Source organism: Cucurbita pepo, chromosome LG14, assembly GCF_002806865.2.
Source record: "Cucurbita pepo subsp. pepo cultivar mu-cu-16 chromosome LG14, ASM280686v2, whole genome shotgun sequence".
Taxonomy (NCBI): Eukaryota; Viridiplantae; Streptophyta; class Magnoliopsida; order Cucurbitales; family Cucurbitaceae; genus Cucurbita; species Cucurbita pepo.
Genome location: NC_036651.1, coordinates 1525414 through 1543961, shown reverse-complemented (window position 1 = coordinate 1543961; position 18548 = coordinate 1525414). Strand labels below are relative to the sequence as shown.

At 35.6% G+C, this 18548-nt stretch overlaps 4 protein-coding genes and 1 non-coding gene across 5 annotated transcripts; 1 reads left to right on the top strand and 4 right to left on the bottom strand.

Moving 5' to 3' along the window:
- Positions 1–3470: 3470 nt before the first annotated feature.
- On the bottom strand, positions 3471–11089 carry LOC111810370. Its single transcript, XM_023697077.1, has 6 exons — positions 10907–11089; positions 10006–10279; positions 9585–9889; positions 9151–9211; positions 8057–8796; positions 3471–3943 (listed from the first exon to the last, which is right to left on the bottom strand). Exons 5-6 carry the CDS (start codon positions 8285–8287, stop codon positions 3683–3685), a joined length of 492 nt encoding a protein of 163 aa, XP_023552845.1. The 5' UTR covers positions 8288–8796; positions 9151–9211; positions 9585–9889; positions 10006–10279; positions 10907–11089; the 3' UTR covers positions 3471–3682.
- On the bottom strand, positions 5117–5190 carry TRNAI-AAU. Its single transcript has one exon. It is a non-coding gene; the product is annotated as a tRNA-Ile (tRNA).
- LOC111810369 lies at positions 8615–10323 on the bottom strand. The gene is made up of 3 exons (XM_023697076.1): positions 10006–10323; positions 9151–9211; positions 8615–8796 (listed from the first exon to the last, which is right to left on the bottom strand). The coding sequence occupies exons 1-3, from the start codon at positions 10321–10323 to the stop codon at positions 8615–8617; spliced, it is 561 nt and encodes a 186-aa protein (XP_023552844.1).
- Positions 11090–11418: 329 nt separating the features above from the next.
- Positions 11419–12752, bottom strand: LOC111810339. The gene is made up of 2 exons (XM_023697050.1): positions 12198–12752; positions 11419–11677 (listed from the first exon to the last, which is right to left on the bottom strand). Exons 1-2 carry the CDS (start codon positions 12738–12740, stop codon positions 11504–11506), a joined length of 717 nt encoding a protein of 238 aa, XP_023552818.1. The 5' UTR covers positions 12741–12752; the 3' UTR covers positions 11419–11503.
- A 1363-nt stretch (positions 12753–14115) lies between these two features.
- On the top strand, positions 14116–17619 carry LOC111809734 (adenylyl-sulfate kinase 3-like). Its single transcript, XM_023696134.1, has 7 exons — positions 14116–14772; positions 14876–15016; positions 15297–15446; positions 15535–15653; positions 15738–15822; positions 15930–15976; positions 17318–17619. Exons 1-7 carry the CDS (start codon positions 14514–14516, stop codon positions 17405–17407), a joined length of 891 nt encoding a protein of 296 aa, XP_023551902.1. The 5' UTR covers positions 14116–14513; the 3' UTR covers positions 17408–17619.
- Positions 17620–18548: the final 929 nt, after the last annotated feature.

Below are 18548 nucleotides of genomic sequence, written 5' to 3'. Positions count from 1 at the left end.
TCTCAAAGTCATGAATCTTAAATTCTAAGTTTCAAAATCAATATTCCTCGTGGTCGAAAACTAACATCTTTAATAATTTCAACGAGATATTTTTCTAAAAAAATGAAATCGTTATTAGACGATTATAATAACAATTGGGTACAATAATTAAATGAAAACGAAATGTTCCTAACAAATAAAGAAAATAATGGGTGAGATTGACTAAAACGAATGAGCGTTCGTCATCATTTGATTTTTTATTTTTAATTCTTGAAAATTAAATTTATAACATTCGTGTAACAGCTACACTCGAGCCTACAGCTAGCACATATTGTTCTATTTCAACTTAGTTTATAACATGTGTATGCTACGGAGATGTTTCCACAGATGTAAAACGATGTTTCGTTTCCCTCTCTGACCGATATGGGATCTCACAATTCACCCTTTCTGGGACCAGCGTCCTCTCTTCAATCGATCTGAGATTTAGATTTTGTGAGNACCAAAAAAAAAAAAAAAAAAACATCTACGTGAACTTGAATTTTTTTACGAGCGGTGGGGTTGAGTTAAGAAACACAAATAAACAGATTATAATCATGAGTCTCATGAGAGACAAATGATATAGAGACAGAGATTTATTTTGCCAAAAAAAAAAAAACAGAACACATAACTGAAAAGACAAAGAAACATAGTAATTTCAGGCAACGAAATCTCCACAGTGGCCGGCGGTGTAACAAGCACAGTTGAACGGACAGTCCTCATGAGTTTCACAACTCAGATAAGTTGGACATTCACTACTTCCTTCACTTTTCAGTAAAATCTTACTCCGGAAGCCGCCGCCCTCCGCCACCGCGGAGTCGGCCAGAGTAGCCATCGTAATCATCGTCACCATCATCACCACCACCACGAAACCCGTGTTCTTGATCTTGATCTCCATTTTTTATGAGCTCGTTCTCTAATTCTATATTAGTTCGTTAGGTATTTATACATCATTTTTCGTCTCTAAATTTCAAAATATTTGACTAAATTTATTATTCGATAATTTTTAAAATAGGAAATTAATTAAGCTTTTATTGTAATGGGCATGAGTAACATGTGATTGTAGTTGCTTGTACAACAATAATAGTTATTACTCATCTTTATCTTTTTCAACTACTTTGTTTGGTTTTATGTGGGGTAGGGTTTGAATTATTCTAAGGCAAAGAGTCGTGTAAAAAAAAAACGTCCATGATAATCTCAGGCTCGGGTTCATATCAAGCTGAAAACATATGCAAAGGGCTTAGGCAAGCACTCGGGTCAGCTGATCCACTTAAGAAAGCAAATCAAGCCTCTTCAAGCTTCGTTTGCCAAACAAAGAAAAGGCTGATAAAAAGACCATCGAGTTTTCAGAAAGCAGTTGGTTTCATTCTACATGTCAATACCGACAAAAATGAAATTTATAATGAGAGGAAAATCCATCGAGTTTAAAAATCGTGATGGTTCATGTTCCTCTATCCCCAAAACCCTAAAAACGCTCGTTGACCTCTTTAATTATTTATCATTTCATTTAACAATTCACAATTCGTTATGTTTCTTTTTCATTCGATTATTTCATAAACGTATTTGAACGGAAATTTAATTTCTTATCACAAGACTTATAATGTATATTATATATGATACACGTATAAATTTGAACGAGTAACAATACTGAATGGAATTTTCAAACTAAATTACTACTTGAATATATATATATATATAGAAGGAACATGGTGGAACGTGGATTACAAATTTTCGATACTTCCGAGATTTGTAGATTATTACAAATTTTAATATTAATGCCATATGTATTATTGATAAATAGATTTTTTTTTTAATAATTAAAAAAATGACAGGTTGCGAACTCTTTTTTTTTTTTTTTAATCCCTATTAATATTTTCATTATGGTTATTTTTATTTTGAAGTTTTTCATGTCAACGTCATCCTTAAATAATTTAAGATTGATTAAAGAAGATTTGAAATCAAATTATTACATTATTTTTTAATTTAAATTATAAATGGTCGTATTGTCGAAATTTTTGGACCACAAATATAAATTTACTAAAATTTAATTAAGATAATTGTATAGGAAAATATTCCCGTTCAAACTTGTTCTTACTCCAAGAAGATAAGATTAAAAAATGAAGATAAAGTCGATGGCTGTAGTCCTAAAAAAACAAACACTAAAGTCGATGGCCGTAGTCTTAAAAAAACAAACACAATTTCTGATTTGGTGTGAAAGCTTCTCTCTAGCATACGTGTTTTAAAATCAAAAATATTATTATTATTATTATTTTATTATTATTTTTTTTTTACACTCAACTAATATAATTTAAAATATACATTTATATATAAAATATAGAATTATCACGTGTATTTTAACCAATATTATATATATTTATTTATTAGATCGATATGATGAGATCAACTTGCAAATATTTTAAAAGAAAAAAAAAAATCAAATAAGATCAATTTGATTTCGATTTTTGAGCTTTTAATTATTTATTTTTTTTGTTTATTTAAAAAATTTATTATAGGAATCATTTTGTTTCTTTCCATTATTATATCTTCAATTATTTAATATATGAATGAGGTGTTTTATTTATTTATTTTTATAAAATAACACCTTGCTAGAACAAAACATTTTTTAATTTTATATATATATATATATATATATATATAATCCTAATTCTTTTATTTTAATATTTTAATTGAATCAGAGCGTTTTCTTTTGAAATCTAAACTATTCGTGTGGCTGAGATTATATCATTAGAAACTTTCTTGAGATTTGATGAATTCATTGAATAACACGTGACCTTTTGGAAGAGCGTTTGAAAATTAAATAGCTATAATAATATTTTTTTTAAAATATAAATTTAGTCACGGTCATTTTTTAATTAAAAATTCATTCAGATAATGTATAGTCTTATCATCAACACCTAATTTTGAGATTAATATTTATAAACTTATCATTTACATATATTGTTCTTTTTTACTCGTTATGTATCGCTGTCAGTCTCACGATTTTAAAACGCGTCTCGTGGGAGAGGTTTTCAGACCTTAAATGTTTCATTCCTCTCTTCAACCGACACGAGATTTCACTGTTTAGTTATATCATGTAACAACTCAAGCACACCGCTAGTAGATATTGTTCGCTTTGACTTGTTACATATCACCATCAGCCTCACAGCTTTAAAACATGTCTGTTAGTAAGAAGTTTCCACACCCTTATAAAATATGTTTTGTTATCCTCCCCAACCGAGGTGGGATCTCACAATCCATCCCTTTCGAGGCCCAGTGTAATTGTTGACACTCATTTCTCTCTCCAATCGATGTGAGATCTCACAATCCATCCACCTTTAAGTCCAGTGTCCTCACTGACACTCGTCCCTCTCTCGACGTGGGATCTCACATATCAATTATTCAACATTCCTCGTATGAACGTAAGAGATATTAAATTGTAGAGTTTAACGGATGAATTACGGTAATGAAACTAGATAGGTTCATAGTGAAATGGAAAAGATTACATGTGGTTGTCATGCACAAATTGATCACATAACACTCATGAACAAGAGAGTGATCAAAGTGACAAATAGACTTTTATTGTTCACATAAATAGAAAAGACACACACACATAGACATGGAGGAAGATGATCCGACACGGCGGAGGTTCTTCCGACACGGCGGTGGTTCAACCACAGAAGCCGTTGGGCCGGCATACGCAACCAGGAAGGCAGTCGGAATCCACTTCGCACTCCATAAGGATTCTAGGGCAACCAAGGGCAGCGTTCATCATCTTCCTTGGGAAATCATTCACTCCGTCGGAAACTAGCTGAATCACTTCGCCGCCATGGACGGCGGCGGAGTCTGCAAAAGCCGCCATCAGCAACAGCCCCACCATGGCAATTAAAGCACCTCTTTTCCACTCCATTTTCTCTCTCTTTGTTGCCCATTATCCCTTGAACTCTTTCTATTTATAGAGATCAACGGCTACTTTTATTTCATATTTAATTAATTAAATTGCGATGAAAAAAGCAAACGGAAAGATATAACTTCAAAATCTCCTTAATATCTCGTCAATTTATCGCCACTAATTTCAGAAAAATATAGAGAAGCCATCACAACCAATAAATGTAATGCCTATATTTTAAATTATTAATGCCTATATTTTAAAATATATATAATATATATATTTTTTATGAACTAATACTGAAAACTTCTCTCTAACATACGCGTTTTAAAATTTTGAGGAGAAGCTCGAAAAGGACAATATATGTTAGCGGTGGGTTTTGTGTTGTTACAAATGGTATCAGAGTCCGTCAGCGTCCTTATAAGGGTGTGGAAATTTCTCCCCATAAGACGAGTTTTAAAATAGTCTGAGAGGAAAAGTCGAAAGAGGACACAAAAAATGAAAACCCAAATAGGATAATATTTGTGTGTGATCGGTTTAGGTGGTTACATATCTAATTTTGGGGTGAATATTTACAAATTTGATTAACAAAATAAACTTTCAAGTAAGACACGACACCTATGTACTCCCGACATTTTCTTGCGACATGGTCACATTACTTACTTCTCACTTCTAAGAGTGAAATCTATCCATACAAATATGTTTAGCCACGGAATTCATATGATTGAGCAACCGAAAAAAGAGGTGCACCTTGTTAGTATAGGCAGTGATTTTCTAACTCTTTTAAGCTTTTCTTAGTCATCATATTCTTTACTCGGATGTCAAATTAATGGACGAATTATAAAATAATCCGAGCGGCCTTGGACAACGTTCATCATCTTTCTTGGGGAATGAAAATCATTCCCTCCAACGGAAACTAGTTGACTCACTTCATCGACGGCGGCGTCGACGGCGGCGGACTCTGCAAAAGCAGCCACCAGCAAGATCGCCCACCGTTGCAACAAAAGCATCTCTTTATTTATAGAGAATCTCCTTAATATCTCATCAATTTATCGCCATTAATAACATTATTTTTATTTTTTTTTAATAAGCACATCTTTTTATAAAATTGTATTTTAATCGATTAAAATATAGAGAAGCCACCAACGCCAATAAATACCACGGTCGGTAATATCACGTGGTAGGTGAAGTATTCTAGAGAGAAAAAGAGAAAAATGGCCCATGCAGGTTTCGAACCTGCGACCTTCGCGTTATTAGCACGACGCTCTAACCAACTGAGCTAATAGGCCAATTGTTATTTATATTTTATTTTAAATTATATAAAGTATGATTGCTAGAAAGACTTAAATTTAAATATTTGTGCTTTTTTTAGGTATTTATTTTACTTATACATTGCGATCGACCTATAATTTTAATTTTTTTTTAAATATATACTTCTTTTTTATAAATAAAAATTTTAATTCTCATACCTCCCGTTAACTTCCAAAAGGTATTTATTTAAACGAGCAAGCACGTCTTTTGAAATCTATACTATTTGTGTGGCTAAGATTATTTCATTGGAAAGTAAAAGTTTTCATGGGGTTTAACCAGTTCGTTCAACTATACACGTCGGACAACCGTGATGACAATGAAAGGGCGAAATGGTCCAGCAAGGAAAATACGTGGCCGTTTGGAAGGGCGTTTGAAAATGAAATATCTATCAAAATATTTTCTTTTAAATTGTAAATTTTCATTGTCATTTTTTAACGCTAGAAAAAAATTAAACCGAGACCACATCCGAATGAGAGCAATCGTGTGAGTTAAAAGAATTGAAAGTCACTGCACATACCAACAAGGTACATCTTTTTTTGTCCAGTGGTTCAATTATAAGAACTTCATAATTAAGCGTATTTTGCTTTGAGTAATTCTATATTGAGTGACCTCTTGAAAAATTTCATAAGATGCATGTGAGTGAAGACAAAACATGTTGAAATGACTCGTGTTGGTCTGTGAGAATAGCTGAGTGACCTCTTGAAAATTTTCCTAAGACTTATGTTAATCTACGAGGATAGTCTTCACTCTTCACTCTTAAAAGTGAGAAGTAAGTAACCTGATCATGTTACGTGGGATGTGTAGGAATGTCGGGACGATGAGACGTCAAATCCTTGACAAGGGTCGTTACGAAAATTACCTTCTAATAAGTCCTAGAGTCATAATCACGAGCCCCCAAAACGTATGTTAGGTTGACGAGTTACAGTAAATTTAATCCAATTTTTTTCACTGTTCTTGCAACGACAAAGATCGTTCATTGTGACAGAAAAGAATACAACAAGATTGATCACGTAGACTCGTAAAGATGAGGGAGTGATCAAAGAGACATTTTTTTTTTTTTGCAGAAATAAAAAAGACAGAGAGATTATCATTGTAGAATCTCCGATCCCACACAGCGGAGCTTCATTCACAGAAGAAGTAGGGCATGCATTTGCAAGCAGGAGACAATTCACTCCTCTCATCGTTTGTAGTAAAAATTACAATTTTACCGTTTTTTATGTTCGGGTGTTTTTTTTAAGTCATGTTAGAAGCCACGACGCTCCACAATGGTATGATATTTTTCACTTTTAATATAACCTCTCATATCTTTGATTTTGGTTTTCCAAACAAATCTCGTACCAACGGAGATAGTGTTCCTTTGATAAATTGCTCCTATAACTTTGGTAAATTTCCATAGAAAAAAACAATATAGACTAACCAACAACTCCAATAATTACCATGGACCACGAGCATCCGTGGACTTTTAAATATTTCAATAATATTCTTAAATACTTTAAGAAATAATAATTTAAAAAATACAAAGCAACTCTGACACAATCGAAAATGAAATAAGGGACAAAAATGGAAATTGGAAAGACTTCTCCGTTCCCGCCCCGCCTCATAAACATCTCTACTCTCAATTCTTCCACTCACAATATTTCTTACGAGCTCTTGCTTTCACTCACTTTATCACACTCCTTTTGCATGCTTTCCTCACAACTTTTTCCTATCTGTTTCTAATTTATAGATCGATGATCATCGACTTTTCGTGCCAACACACCAATAAATTCTATATAAATTTTCACATAAAAAAAAAATATATATATATAAACTAGCCAACAATTATTGTACTTCTTTAAATAGAAAATCTTGTTTTTCGTCTATTTTAAATATATCTATTAATTTTTAAACGTGTGTGAAGTCGACCGCAAGTAGATATTGTCCATTTTTTGCTTTGCCTTCACCACTTTCCCTCAAAGTTTTTAAAACCGTCTACGGTGGTAGAGATAGATTTCTACGCTCTTATAAAGAATATTTAGTTTTTCTTGTGGGATCTCTCTGATAGAATTTTTTACTAATTGTGTGGCTGGGATTATATTATTGGAAAGTAAAAAAAATTCTTGGGATTTGATAAATTCGTCCAATAGTACACAGAGAGGACAACCATGATGGCAATGAATGGGAAAATGGTCCAACGAGGACACTACGAGGCCATTTGTAAGGGTGCTTGAAAACGAAATTGCTATAAAATATTTTCTTTAAATAAATAAATATAATATTCATTACATATATTGTCTTCTTTGAAATTTTCGTTTCAGACTTTTCCTGAAGGTTTTAAAACGCGTCTATTAGGAGAGGTTTCCACGTTCTTAAGGAATGTTTCATTCAATTCTCTAATCGATGTGGGATCTCACAATCCACCCCTTAAAGGACAGCGTCCTCGTTGGCACACCACCTAGTATCTAGCTCTGATACTATTTATAACACTCAAGTCCACTGCTAATAGACATAGTTTACTTTAGCCCATTACGTGTCATCCTCAATCTCACGGTTTTAAAACACATCCACTAGATTAGATAGATGTTTTCACATAAATTTAATTATACCAAAGTAGGATTGATGGAAGAAGATAGATCCATAAGGACATAGAAAATATTACAACAAAATGGTAGACGAACGTCATATGCACGAATTGATCGAATGCACTCACAGACGAGAGAGTGATCAAAGAGACATACGGACTTTTATTTTTCACATAAGTAGAAAAGACACAGAGACAGACATGACATGGAGGAAATAAGGAACGACATTATTGTAGAACATCCGACACGGCGGAGCTTCTTCGTCGGAGACAGCCGAGTTTTAACCACAGAAGTGGTACGGCATGCATTTGCAAGCACGATGGCAGTCGGAATCCTTCTTGCACCTGACAAGCTGTCTAGGACACTCTTCGGCGCCCTTCATCATCTTTCTTGGGAAATCATTCCCTCCATCGGAAACTAGTTGAATCACTTCATCCACGGCGGTGGACTCTGCAAAAGCGGCTATCAGCAACAGCCCCACCATTGCAACTAAAGCACCTCTTTTCCGCTCCATTTTTTTTCTTCTCTCTTTCTCTGTTTCTTTTGCATATTTTCTCTCAACACTCTATCTCTATTTATAGAGATCAACAGCACTCTCATACACATTTTAAAATCTCGAAGGAAAAGTCTAAAGATGAAAATATCTGTTAGCGGTGGATTTTAGCTGTTACAAATGGTATCAGAGTTAAAGACATTTGGTAGTGTATCAGCAAGTACACTTGAATCCCAAGTGGTGGATTGTCAAGTGGTGGATTGTCTCTCACGGCTTTGAAGACTCATCACGGTGGCTATCGTCTCTCACGGATTGTCTCTCACGGATTGTCAAGTGGTGGATTGTCTCTCACGGCTTTGTATCAGCAAGTACACTTGAATCCTCCAGTTTTGAAGACTCATCACGGTGGCTATCGTCTCTCACGGCTTGTGGCATCTCATTTCTTTGCTGTGAATTATAAGCTGTTCCCTTCCCAGATGCCCTATCGTTATCCTTCTCCTTCTCCCTTGAGTCCTTCCACCAACCACGCTCTAAAAAGAAGGCAAACCCAGATACTAAATCATGAGAAGAGAAACAAGAATGGAAAGGTTGAAGAGATATTCTAAAGTTTCCCATGCACGACTACATAAACTACAAAAACAATAGTATCTTTTAGTTGCTCCAAATATTTAGAATAACATTTATGAGAGTCGAAATAACAATAACAACAACAACAACAATAATAATACATGTGCAATAGCTTTGATCAGTAATGTTACAAAGAGTAGACTAAACATCGTGTCCTTTGTGTACCTGTACTCATGGCGTGTAAGAAGAGAAAAAATAAGGAAGAGAACTTGAAAAAGAGTTGGAATTGGGGCTTAAAAGGAAGTAAGAAACTCAACCCCTAGTTGCACTCCGACCAAAGCTTTGACCAACTTGCCCATCATTACCACGTTTGACATGCTGTTACAAGACATGCACAGGCAAGCCTAAGTAATATACATGGATGCACTTGAAAGCACAGGGCTGAACAAGATTCCAATAACATCAGCCCAGCAAAATGTTGGGGAATCTAAATTGCAGCAAAGAATGGGAAAAGCAGAAGGAGAGAGAAATACAGAGAAAAGAGAATTATTACTGAGATAAGCTATTTAGTTTTAGTAATGTGGATGATGAAATTCCATAGCTATCAAAATAAAAGATCTCAAAAAATATATGTATCCATTTGTTGACCCAACAAAAAGCATGTTACAACATATCCTACGGCTTTATTTTATCAAGGAAGGGAATGCTCTGGCTGAGATGCCTACTTTAAACAATCTCTCAAAAAAATTACCTCATTTCACTTCAAGAAGACATTGGCTGCGGTCTATGACCACTTGTATTGCATCCAACATGTTTGAATGAAATATAATGTAGATCATGAATTTCATGAAATTCAAAGGAAATCCCCACAATAGTTCATTTATATCCAGGAAGGTACAACGATATCTCGAAGAAGACCAAGTCAGGTAATTTTTATGCCCATATTTTGCAGCAGTCCCCCTTCAGCAGCTCATATGAAAAGAAGCAATGAATAATAGCAATTACAGCTATTGAGATGACAGACTAAAAAATGGTTCAATGCTGAGCCTTAAGATGCTGCCAATAAAACCATGAAATTTAGGACAAACAAACTAGACTAATGTTAATTTTTCAAAAACTAAGGAAGAAATTATCAAAATTAATTGAAAAACAATCTTTAATTTAGTACAAACCTGAAAATAAGATCTTGATCGTGGTACTTCAGTGGGATTCATTGAATGTTTAGTCCTTCTATCCCTCCTATCACTGTTCCTGTTTGCTCCTTTGCTAACCCCATATTCTGGCTTAGAATCAAGTGCTGATGAACACTCATGGGGTATCATATCTTGCCCCTCATGTTGAAGCCCATGTTTCTGATCCCGATCTTTATTATCTTCAACATGAGAACTAGAGTTTCTAGATAACTTCTCCTCTAATGTTTTCCTGTCCCTCCTTGACCTCTTGGGACTAGTAACAATAAGCCACATATTCATGTCATGCCAGAGTTCCATGATCAAGTATAACACGATACTTGAAACACATTAATCACTTGTTCTATCTTAAGTATTGTTTTGATTCAATTGGAAGGAAAAGAATGAATCCATCTTATTGCTGCAATATCCAAATATGGTAATGCATTTCTCTTCACATCCCTCACTTTTGACTAAGCAAAAAAGTGAAAATTAATATTTGTTAGAGCGTTTTGGAACTAGAGGAAATTGAATTGGCATAATGCAGGGCTGATAACAATGGCGCGGTACTGAGTAGCCATCAATAACCATGAAGTAATTTGAAACTAGAACTAATAGACATAAGCACTACTAGACTGCGCATTGCAAAAGCAATTGTCGAGTCATTTCTTTCGTAACAATCAAAACACATGTTCTACGTAACTTGAAGCTTGAAATACGACAACATCAAAGCAAACATCATCAACAAATTTCACGCACGCCGACACTCTAGCATACTGGGGCAAAATTATGGAAATTCCGGAACCTTAATGGAAGCTAACACAAAGACAATCCATTGAAACCGAACAAAAGTCAATGAACTTAGAGAAATGGAAATACAATCAGACAAAGAGAAGTAAGGTACCTGGATTCTCCATCGAATCTGGAACGATGGCGATTGGAGTCGGATTCCCGAATTTCACGACGCGACATTTGCTTCGCGCCGTCTTGTTCTCTGTGTCAAAGAAAAAAAAAAATGGAAGTGAAAAACACTAAAACAGGGGGTGGGAAGTTAGGGCTTCATCTCGCGGGGAAGTGAAGTGACGTGTCAAACTTCCAGAAAAAAATAAATAAATAAAATAAAACTTATTATTTATTAATCAAGGATGTAATTAATAATTATATGGAAATTTGACTCTCATAAGTTATATTCAAATTATATAATTATTATTTAATTCAACCCTTTTTTCAATATAAATGTTAGATTAATAAAATTTTAATAATAATTCTTTAATTTATTAAATATTTTAAATACTAATTTCTTTTTGTTAGAATTATATAAAAATTAACTAATAGGTAAAGGCAAGTCATATAAATATTTAATCTGAAAAAAATATTTTAATTAACTTGCATCATTTACATTAAATAAATATATTAAATTAACGTATAAATACATTTTTCTCAATATAAGCTCGAACTAAGTATACGATACGTTGTACATCGTTGGTGGACGTTTTGTGGGTTAAGATGACCGGGATTTGAACCGTGAACACCATTTAAGTAGAAGGGCTTCAATGGGAGCATCCATTCTAGTCCCAACCCCTCCCCACACCAACATGTCCCCAATGTCTCCTACCTTCGAACCACTCACTTCATACACACTCTTGAACCCGATCCTTGTGTAGAATCTAACGAGCTGCCAAACACGTAGCCAATGTTAAAACTCGATACATTTCTTTTCATTCAAAATATATAAAATATAACATTTAAAAGACTGGATGATCCGAAAACATCATACAAAGAATTGGGTTCAAATTAATGAAAATTTTATGAATTAAGTTGCGGTAGATTAATTTCTCTAAAACTAGATTAGAAATAATTTTTTATTATTAAAAATGTAAATTTTCATCCTACAAATTTTAATTAAATATTTAAAAATAAATTGAAAATAAAAATTTATTACTAAAAAAATTTAAATAAATAATTAGATAATGAGTAACTTATTTTTGAAAAAAAATTAGAAATAGATTTAAAAAATATTATAATCTGCCCCAATCCTTTAGAATTTTATTTAAAAAAATATATTTTTGAACTTTAATATTGGTTTCGTCTCAAAATATCAATTTTATATAACAAACTGTAATATCAATTTTAATTATGTTTTACAAATTCTATCCAGAAAAAAAGAGGTGAAAAATGATAGAGAAGAAAACAACCTTAGAATGGTAAAGATCGGAGTCATTGATGGCCAATAACTCCGCCGTCCTGCAACCACAATCATACCCATACCGAATCGCAACAGCGCCGATGAACAATCCGAGTCCAAAGATCGATTTCTCCATTCCCAAGCTCTCTCGCTTCAATCGAATTGAATCCAGGTGAAGAATCCTCCCTCGCAACCACACTCGTATCAACCCCTCGGCCTTCCCAATCTCTCGCTGCGATTCCAAACTTTTCGCCGTTATTCGGAAAAACGGCCCTAACGTTTGCAGCCGGAGGCTTATATTCTGAGCCTCGCCGGCCGCCAGGATCTCCGCCATCGTCGGAAATTCTTCGCCTCTTGGAGCGATTAGGGCTTTCGGAGGTTTGAGCGATTTTGATGGAAGCGGTAATTGGAAATTAGGGCTTTTGGATGAGGATGAGGAAGTGACGTGGAATTTAGTTAGGGCTCTGTGAATTGGGGAGAAATTTTGGGGGATTCGGGGAATTGGGACTGTGAGCTCCATTGATGGCGGGCGTTTGAAGGCTGTGATTGACATGTCGACATGGAGTCGGTGCAATAATTTTATTTTATTTATTTATTTATTTTTAATTTTTAATTTTATATAATCAGGTTACTTATTTCTATACATGTTTTGTTTTCTCAGGTAGGTTCTGGTTGTTGGATGATGGAAGTCCCACCTCGGCTAATATAGGGACCTCGGCTAATTTAGGGAATGATCATGTGTTTACTCTTTGTAGAAGCCCAAAAGCAAAGCCATGAGAGCTTATGCTCAAAGTGGACAATATCATACCATTGTGGAGAGTCGTATTCGTCTAACATGGTATTAGAGTCATACCCTAAACTTAGTTGTGCCGATAGATTGGTAAATCCTCAAATGTCGAACAAAGCACTCCTAAAGAAAAGGAGTCGAGCATCCACGAAGGCATAGTAAAAAATGACTATGACTCCAAAAAGAAAAAAGAGTCGAGCCTCGATTAAGGGGAGACGTACTTTGTTCGAGGGGAGGTGTTGGATGATGAAAGTCCCGCATCGACTAATTTATGGAATGATCATGGGTTTAAATCAAAGAATACTCTATCCATTAGTCTGCTTCCTTTCGGGGAAGCCCAAAGCAAAGCCACGAGACTTTTATGCTTAAAGTGGACGATATCATACTTACCATGTGGAGAGTCGTGTTCGTCTAACACTGATCACCCAATATAAAAAGTTACAAACAAATTATGCATCTTGTTGGTATAGGTACTAACTTTTAATTTTTTATTAGTCATATCACGTAGATTGTTCTCATTTGAATATGATCGATATAGATAATTTAAATAATTTAAATATAATTATTCATCTGACGTGACTCAATTAAAGTAAAAATATTAATGACACAAAATCAAAGAGAATCAAATTTAAACTTTTTTTCTTTATTCTAAAAAGCATTTTTAATAATAATAAAAATAATAATTTTATTTTAAATACTTGCCATATTAAAATTATTCTTTAAATGGTCAATAAAGTGGTTCCACTTTAGTCTAAGATGAATTATTTTATTTTATTTTATTTTATATAATATTTAGTGGATAAGTTCATATTTATTTTTTACTTCCTTATTTTTTGTTATCTAAAATGATTTAAATCAAGATAAATACTCGAACCACATAATTAAGACCTATACCGAGTAACGTAGCCCAAAATAAAATTAATTAAAATAATTAAAAACTAAAATAAATACTTTAAATTTTTAAAATGGAATTTTATCATAATGTTTATTATTCCTCAAAAAATACGTGCGAACCAAATTAAATAGCAATTCGTAATATTCCTATAAATATTTAAAAAAAAATTAAATAAATACTTTTTAGGGCAGCCAGAGTGTCAAGACTCAGATTATATATATATATTATAATTAAATAATTTTTAAATTTTCGTCGTCGTGTCGGGTCCTTCCAACGACAACTTATTGCGTTATTACACCGTCGGGTCTTAAACGGCGTCGTTCGCTTCTTCTTCGCCGGACGGCTCGCTGTTCCGCACGCTCCGGCTCCGCATTCTTCTTCTACAGTTCATAAATTTCCGGGAAGAAGGATAATCAAAATCAAAGGTTCAAAACGAGGGGTCGTTGCCAAAAGGGCTCGTGATTCTATTTTTTTTCTTCACCGGTCATTAATTGTTATGGCGGAAAAGAACAGGATAGAGCCTCCCCTATTCGACCAATAATGGCTTCCCATTTCCCCTCGATTTCCTCACTTGGTTCTTATTTTTTCGTTTCTCTATTTATTATTGATTCGATAGTGTTTTCCTATTGAGATGTGCGTGAGATATGGTTGCGATTGGGGGAATTTCGTTGCCGCGTTTCATAGCGCCGTCGCTTCACCGCCAGTCCTTTTCGCCGCCGGCGATTGGGTTTGCGAGGTTTCCCAATAGGATTAGGCTTAGATCGACAGTGGCTTTGCTGGATGAGGTTGAGAAGACGGGTTCGAGGGCGGCGATTGTCAATCGGAAGGTCGATGGTTTGGTTAAGAGTGATTGTGAGACTGATTTCGATGCTACCTTGGGCAATGGACATGCTAGGAACTCTGGTATTGCTTCTATTTTGATTTATTTTGATATTAGTGGTGTCGAATGTTGTTCTTCATGGTCTGAGTTTAAGCTGTCCAGATTAACAAAATGCTTATCAATCAGGCAAAAATCTTGGCGTGTTGTCCACCGTTGGAAATTCTACTAACATCAAATGGCATGAATGTTCTGTTGGAAAGATTGAAAGACAGAGCCTACTAGAACAGAAAGGATGTGTCATATGGATCACTGGTCTTAGTGGCTCAGGTTTGCCAATTTAGCCTTAGCTATGATCAATTAACCTGTTGTTTAGATAATCTTCAAATGAAATTGGTCGAGTTCGTGTATGCATCGGTTAACCGACACGATTCTTTTGTTGTAAACTTGGATAATTGATCAAACCTAACCATGAGATGTTTGAGTTTGATTTTTCTGGTCATCTTTTAAAAGATTTATGTGAAAAGGATAGCAAAAATGTTGGCTAAGTTGGGTTTGGAACTCTTTGGAGCTGACCCAATTTGTCTAAATATGCTTAGCTAACTTGCAGGGAAGAGCTGTGTGGCCTGTGCCTTGAATCAAATCTTATACAAAATGGGGAAGTTGGCTTATATCCTTGATGGGGATAATGTCAGGCATGGCTTGAACCGCGACCTTGGTTTTAAAGCGGAAGATCGTGCCGAGAACATAAGGAGGATCGGTGAGTCTTGCTTGGGAAGTTCGGTTTATTTATAACGGTTTGGATTGGGCTGTTCATGATTGCTAAGTATATCTCTTCTGTAAATTAGGTGAGGTTGCGAAACTGTTTGCCAATGCCGGAGTTATTTGCATTGCTAGTTTGATATCTCCATATCGAAGGGATCGAGATGCTTGTCGTGCCATTTTGCCTGATGGATATTTTATTGAGGTTGTTCTTCATTTATGCATACCATGGATTTTGAGCAGGCTTCTATTTTACCTTGCATGACAAAAATGTGCCAAAAATATATAGGTGTTCATGGATGTTTCTCTTGAAGTTTGTGAAGCAAGAGATGCAAAAGGACTGTATAAGCTTGCACGGGCGGGGAAGATCAAAGGTCACTGAAACTTGTTATCATCTTCCTTAGATTTAACTGATGATCTTAAATATTGGCTCGAAGTTCATAACTTGTCGATCGACTGAACGAAATCTCATATTTTGCAGGCTTTACCGGTATTGATGATCCGTATGAAGTACCATTGAACTGTGAGGTAATTCCAAATTCTAGAGGAAAATGGATCATATCTTTTAAACATTCTTGCAAAAGATTAATGCTTCTACTGCATTGAGGAGATTCCATATCGGTTGGAGAGGGGAACGAAACATTCCTTATAAGGGTGTGGAAACCACTCCCTAGTATACGTGTTTTAAAATTGTAAGAGGTGAACAATATCTACTTGCGTTGAGCTTGGGTTGTTACAAATGATATCATAGCTAAACACTAGGGGGTGTGCCACCGAGGACGCTGGGCTCCAAGGGGGGTGGATTGTGAGACCTACATCAGTTGGAGAGGGGAATGATACATTTCTTACAAGGATGTGGAAACCTCTCCCTAGTAGATGTGTTTTAAAACCGTAAGGCTAATAGTGATATGTAACGCGTCAAAGCGGACAATATCTACTAACGGTGGGCTTGGGCTGTTACAAATGATATTAGAGTCAGACACCGGACAGTGTGTCAGCGAGAATGCTGGACTCCAAGGGGGTAGATTGTGAGATCCCACATCGGTTGGAGAGGGGAACGAAACATTCCTTATATGGGTGTGGAAACCACTCCCTAGTAGACGTGTTTTAAAATTGTAAGAAGTGAACAATATCTACTTGCGGTGGGCTTGGGTTGTTACCAATGATATCATTGCTAAACACTGGGGGGGTGTGCCACTGAGGATGCTGGGCTCCAAGGGGGAGTGGATTGTGAGATACTACATCGATTGGAGAGGGGAACGATACATTTCTTACAAGAGTGTGGAAACCTCTCCCTAGTAGACGCGTTTTAAAACCGTAAGGCTAATAGTGATACGTAACGGGTCAAAGCAGATAGTACGGTGGGCTTGGACTGTTACAATTGATATTAGAGCCAGACACTGGGCGGTGTGTCAGCGTCCTTGCTGGGCCCCAAGAGAGGTGGATTATGAGATCTCACATCAATTGGAGAGGGGAACGAAACATTCCTTATAAGGGTGTGGAAACCACTCCCTAGTAGATGCATTTTAAAATTGTAAGAAGTGAACAATATCTACTTGCAGTGGGCTTAGATTGTTACAAATGATATCATAGCTAAACATTGGGGGTGTGCCAGCGAGGACGCTGGGCTCCAAGGGGGTGGATTGCGAGATCCTACATCGGTTGGAGAGGGGAACGATACATTTCTTACAAGGGTGTGTAAACCTCTCCCTAGTAGACGCGTTTTAAAACTGTAAAGCTAATAGTGACGCGTAACGGGCCAAAACGGATAATATCTACTCATGGTGGGCTTAGAAGAAGACTAATGAATATAACGTCTTGTGTTATAAATGATTCATTGTTTACGAAGCTGATTGGGAGCGGTTTCAGATAGTACTGAAGAACAATGGAGGCTCCCCATGTGAGATGGCAGAGAAAGTAATGAGTTACCTTGAGCAGAAGGGCTTCCTGCAGGCTTAAAACTCAAACCCTACTAGAAAGGGGGCTTTAACCCTACTTGACCGACCACAGCTTTGTTTGGTTGCGTCTGATTTGGTTCTTCTTTATCCAATTCTTTTCTGCAATACAGATAGGAACGAAGGCAATTCACCTTGCCATATATGTAATGTAGACTTCTTTCAAACAGGGTATGTATATATATGGTATTAAAATATTTGGTTCTTTCTGATTTAGTCCTCGTACTTTTCGTTATTCGAATTTAGTCCCTATAATTTTAATATATTTTATTTTTAGTCATTTATGTTGGATGATGAAAGTCCCACATCGCCTAATTTAGTGAATGGTCATGGGTTTATAAGTGAGGAATACTAACTCCATTGGGATGAGGCATTTTGGGGAAGCCCAAAGCAAAGCGGAGAGCTTATGCTCAAAGTGGACAATATCATACCATTGTGGAGAGTCGTGTTCGTTTAACATGGTATTAGAGTCATGCTCTAAACTTAGTCGTACCAATAGATTGGTAAATTCTCAAATATCGAACAAAGAACTCCAAAAGAAAAAGGAGTCGAGTCGAGCCTCGATTAAGGGGAGGCTCACTTTGTTCGAGGGGAGGTGTTGGATGATGAAAGTCCCACATCGGCTAATTTAGGGAATGATCATGTCTCCTCGAAGGCGGTAAAAAATGACTAAGACTCCAAAGGAGTCGAATCGAGCCTCGATTAAGGTGATCATGGGTTTATAAGTGAGGAATACTAACTCCATTGGACAATATCATACAACAACTGGTACCATAGAGAAGCGGCCAACTCCATTGGACAATATCATACAACAACTGGTACCATAGAGAAGCGGCCATAAACTGGAGAGTCTTGACCAATTTGAAAGATCATTTGATGTAGTTGAAATAACTGAAGTTTGGGTTGTTCGATCAAGTAAGGGAAACTCGATGGAATTCATAACTGTCTCAATGTTTTTTTTAATTGTCTGAATATTCAAAAACTAAGACCATTCCAATGCTCCTTTTCGCCATGCATAAACTAAACCGACAATTAGGATAAGCACGAAAATTAAAGCTTCTATAAAGACGGATACCCCTAATACATCAAAACTCATTGCCCATGGATAAAGAAAAACCGTTTCAACATCAAAAACAACAAAAACT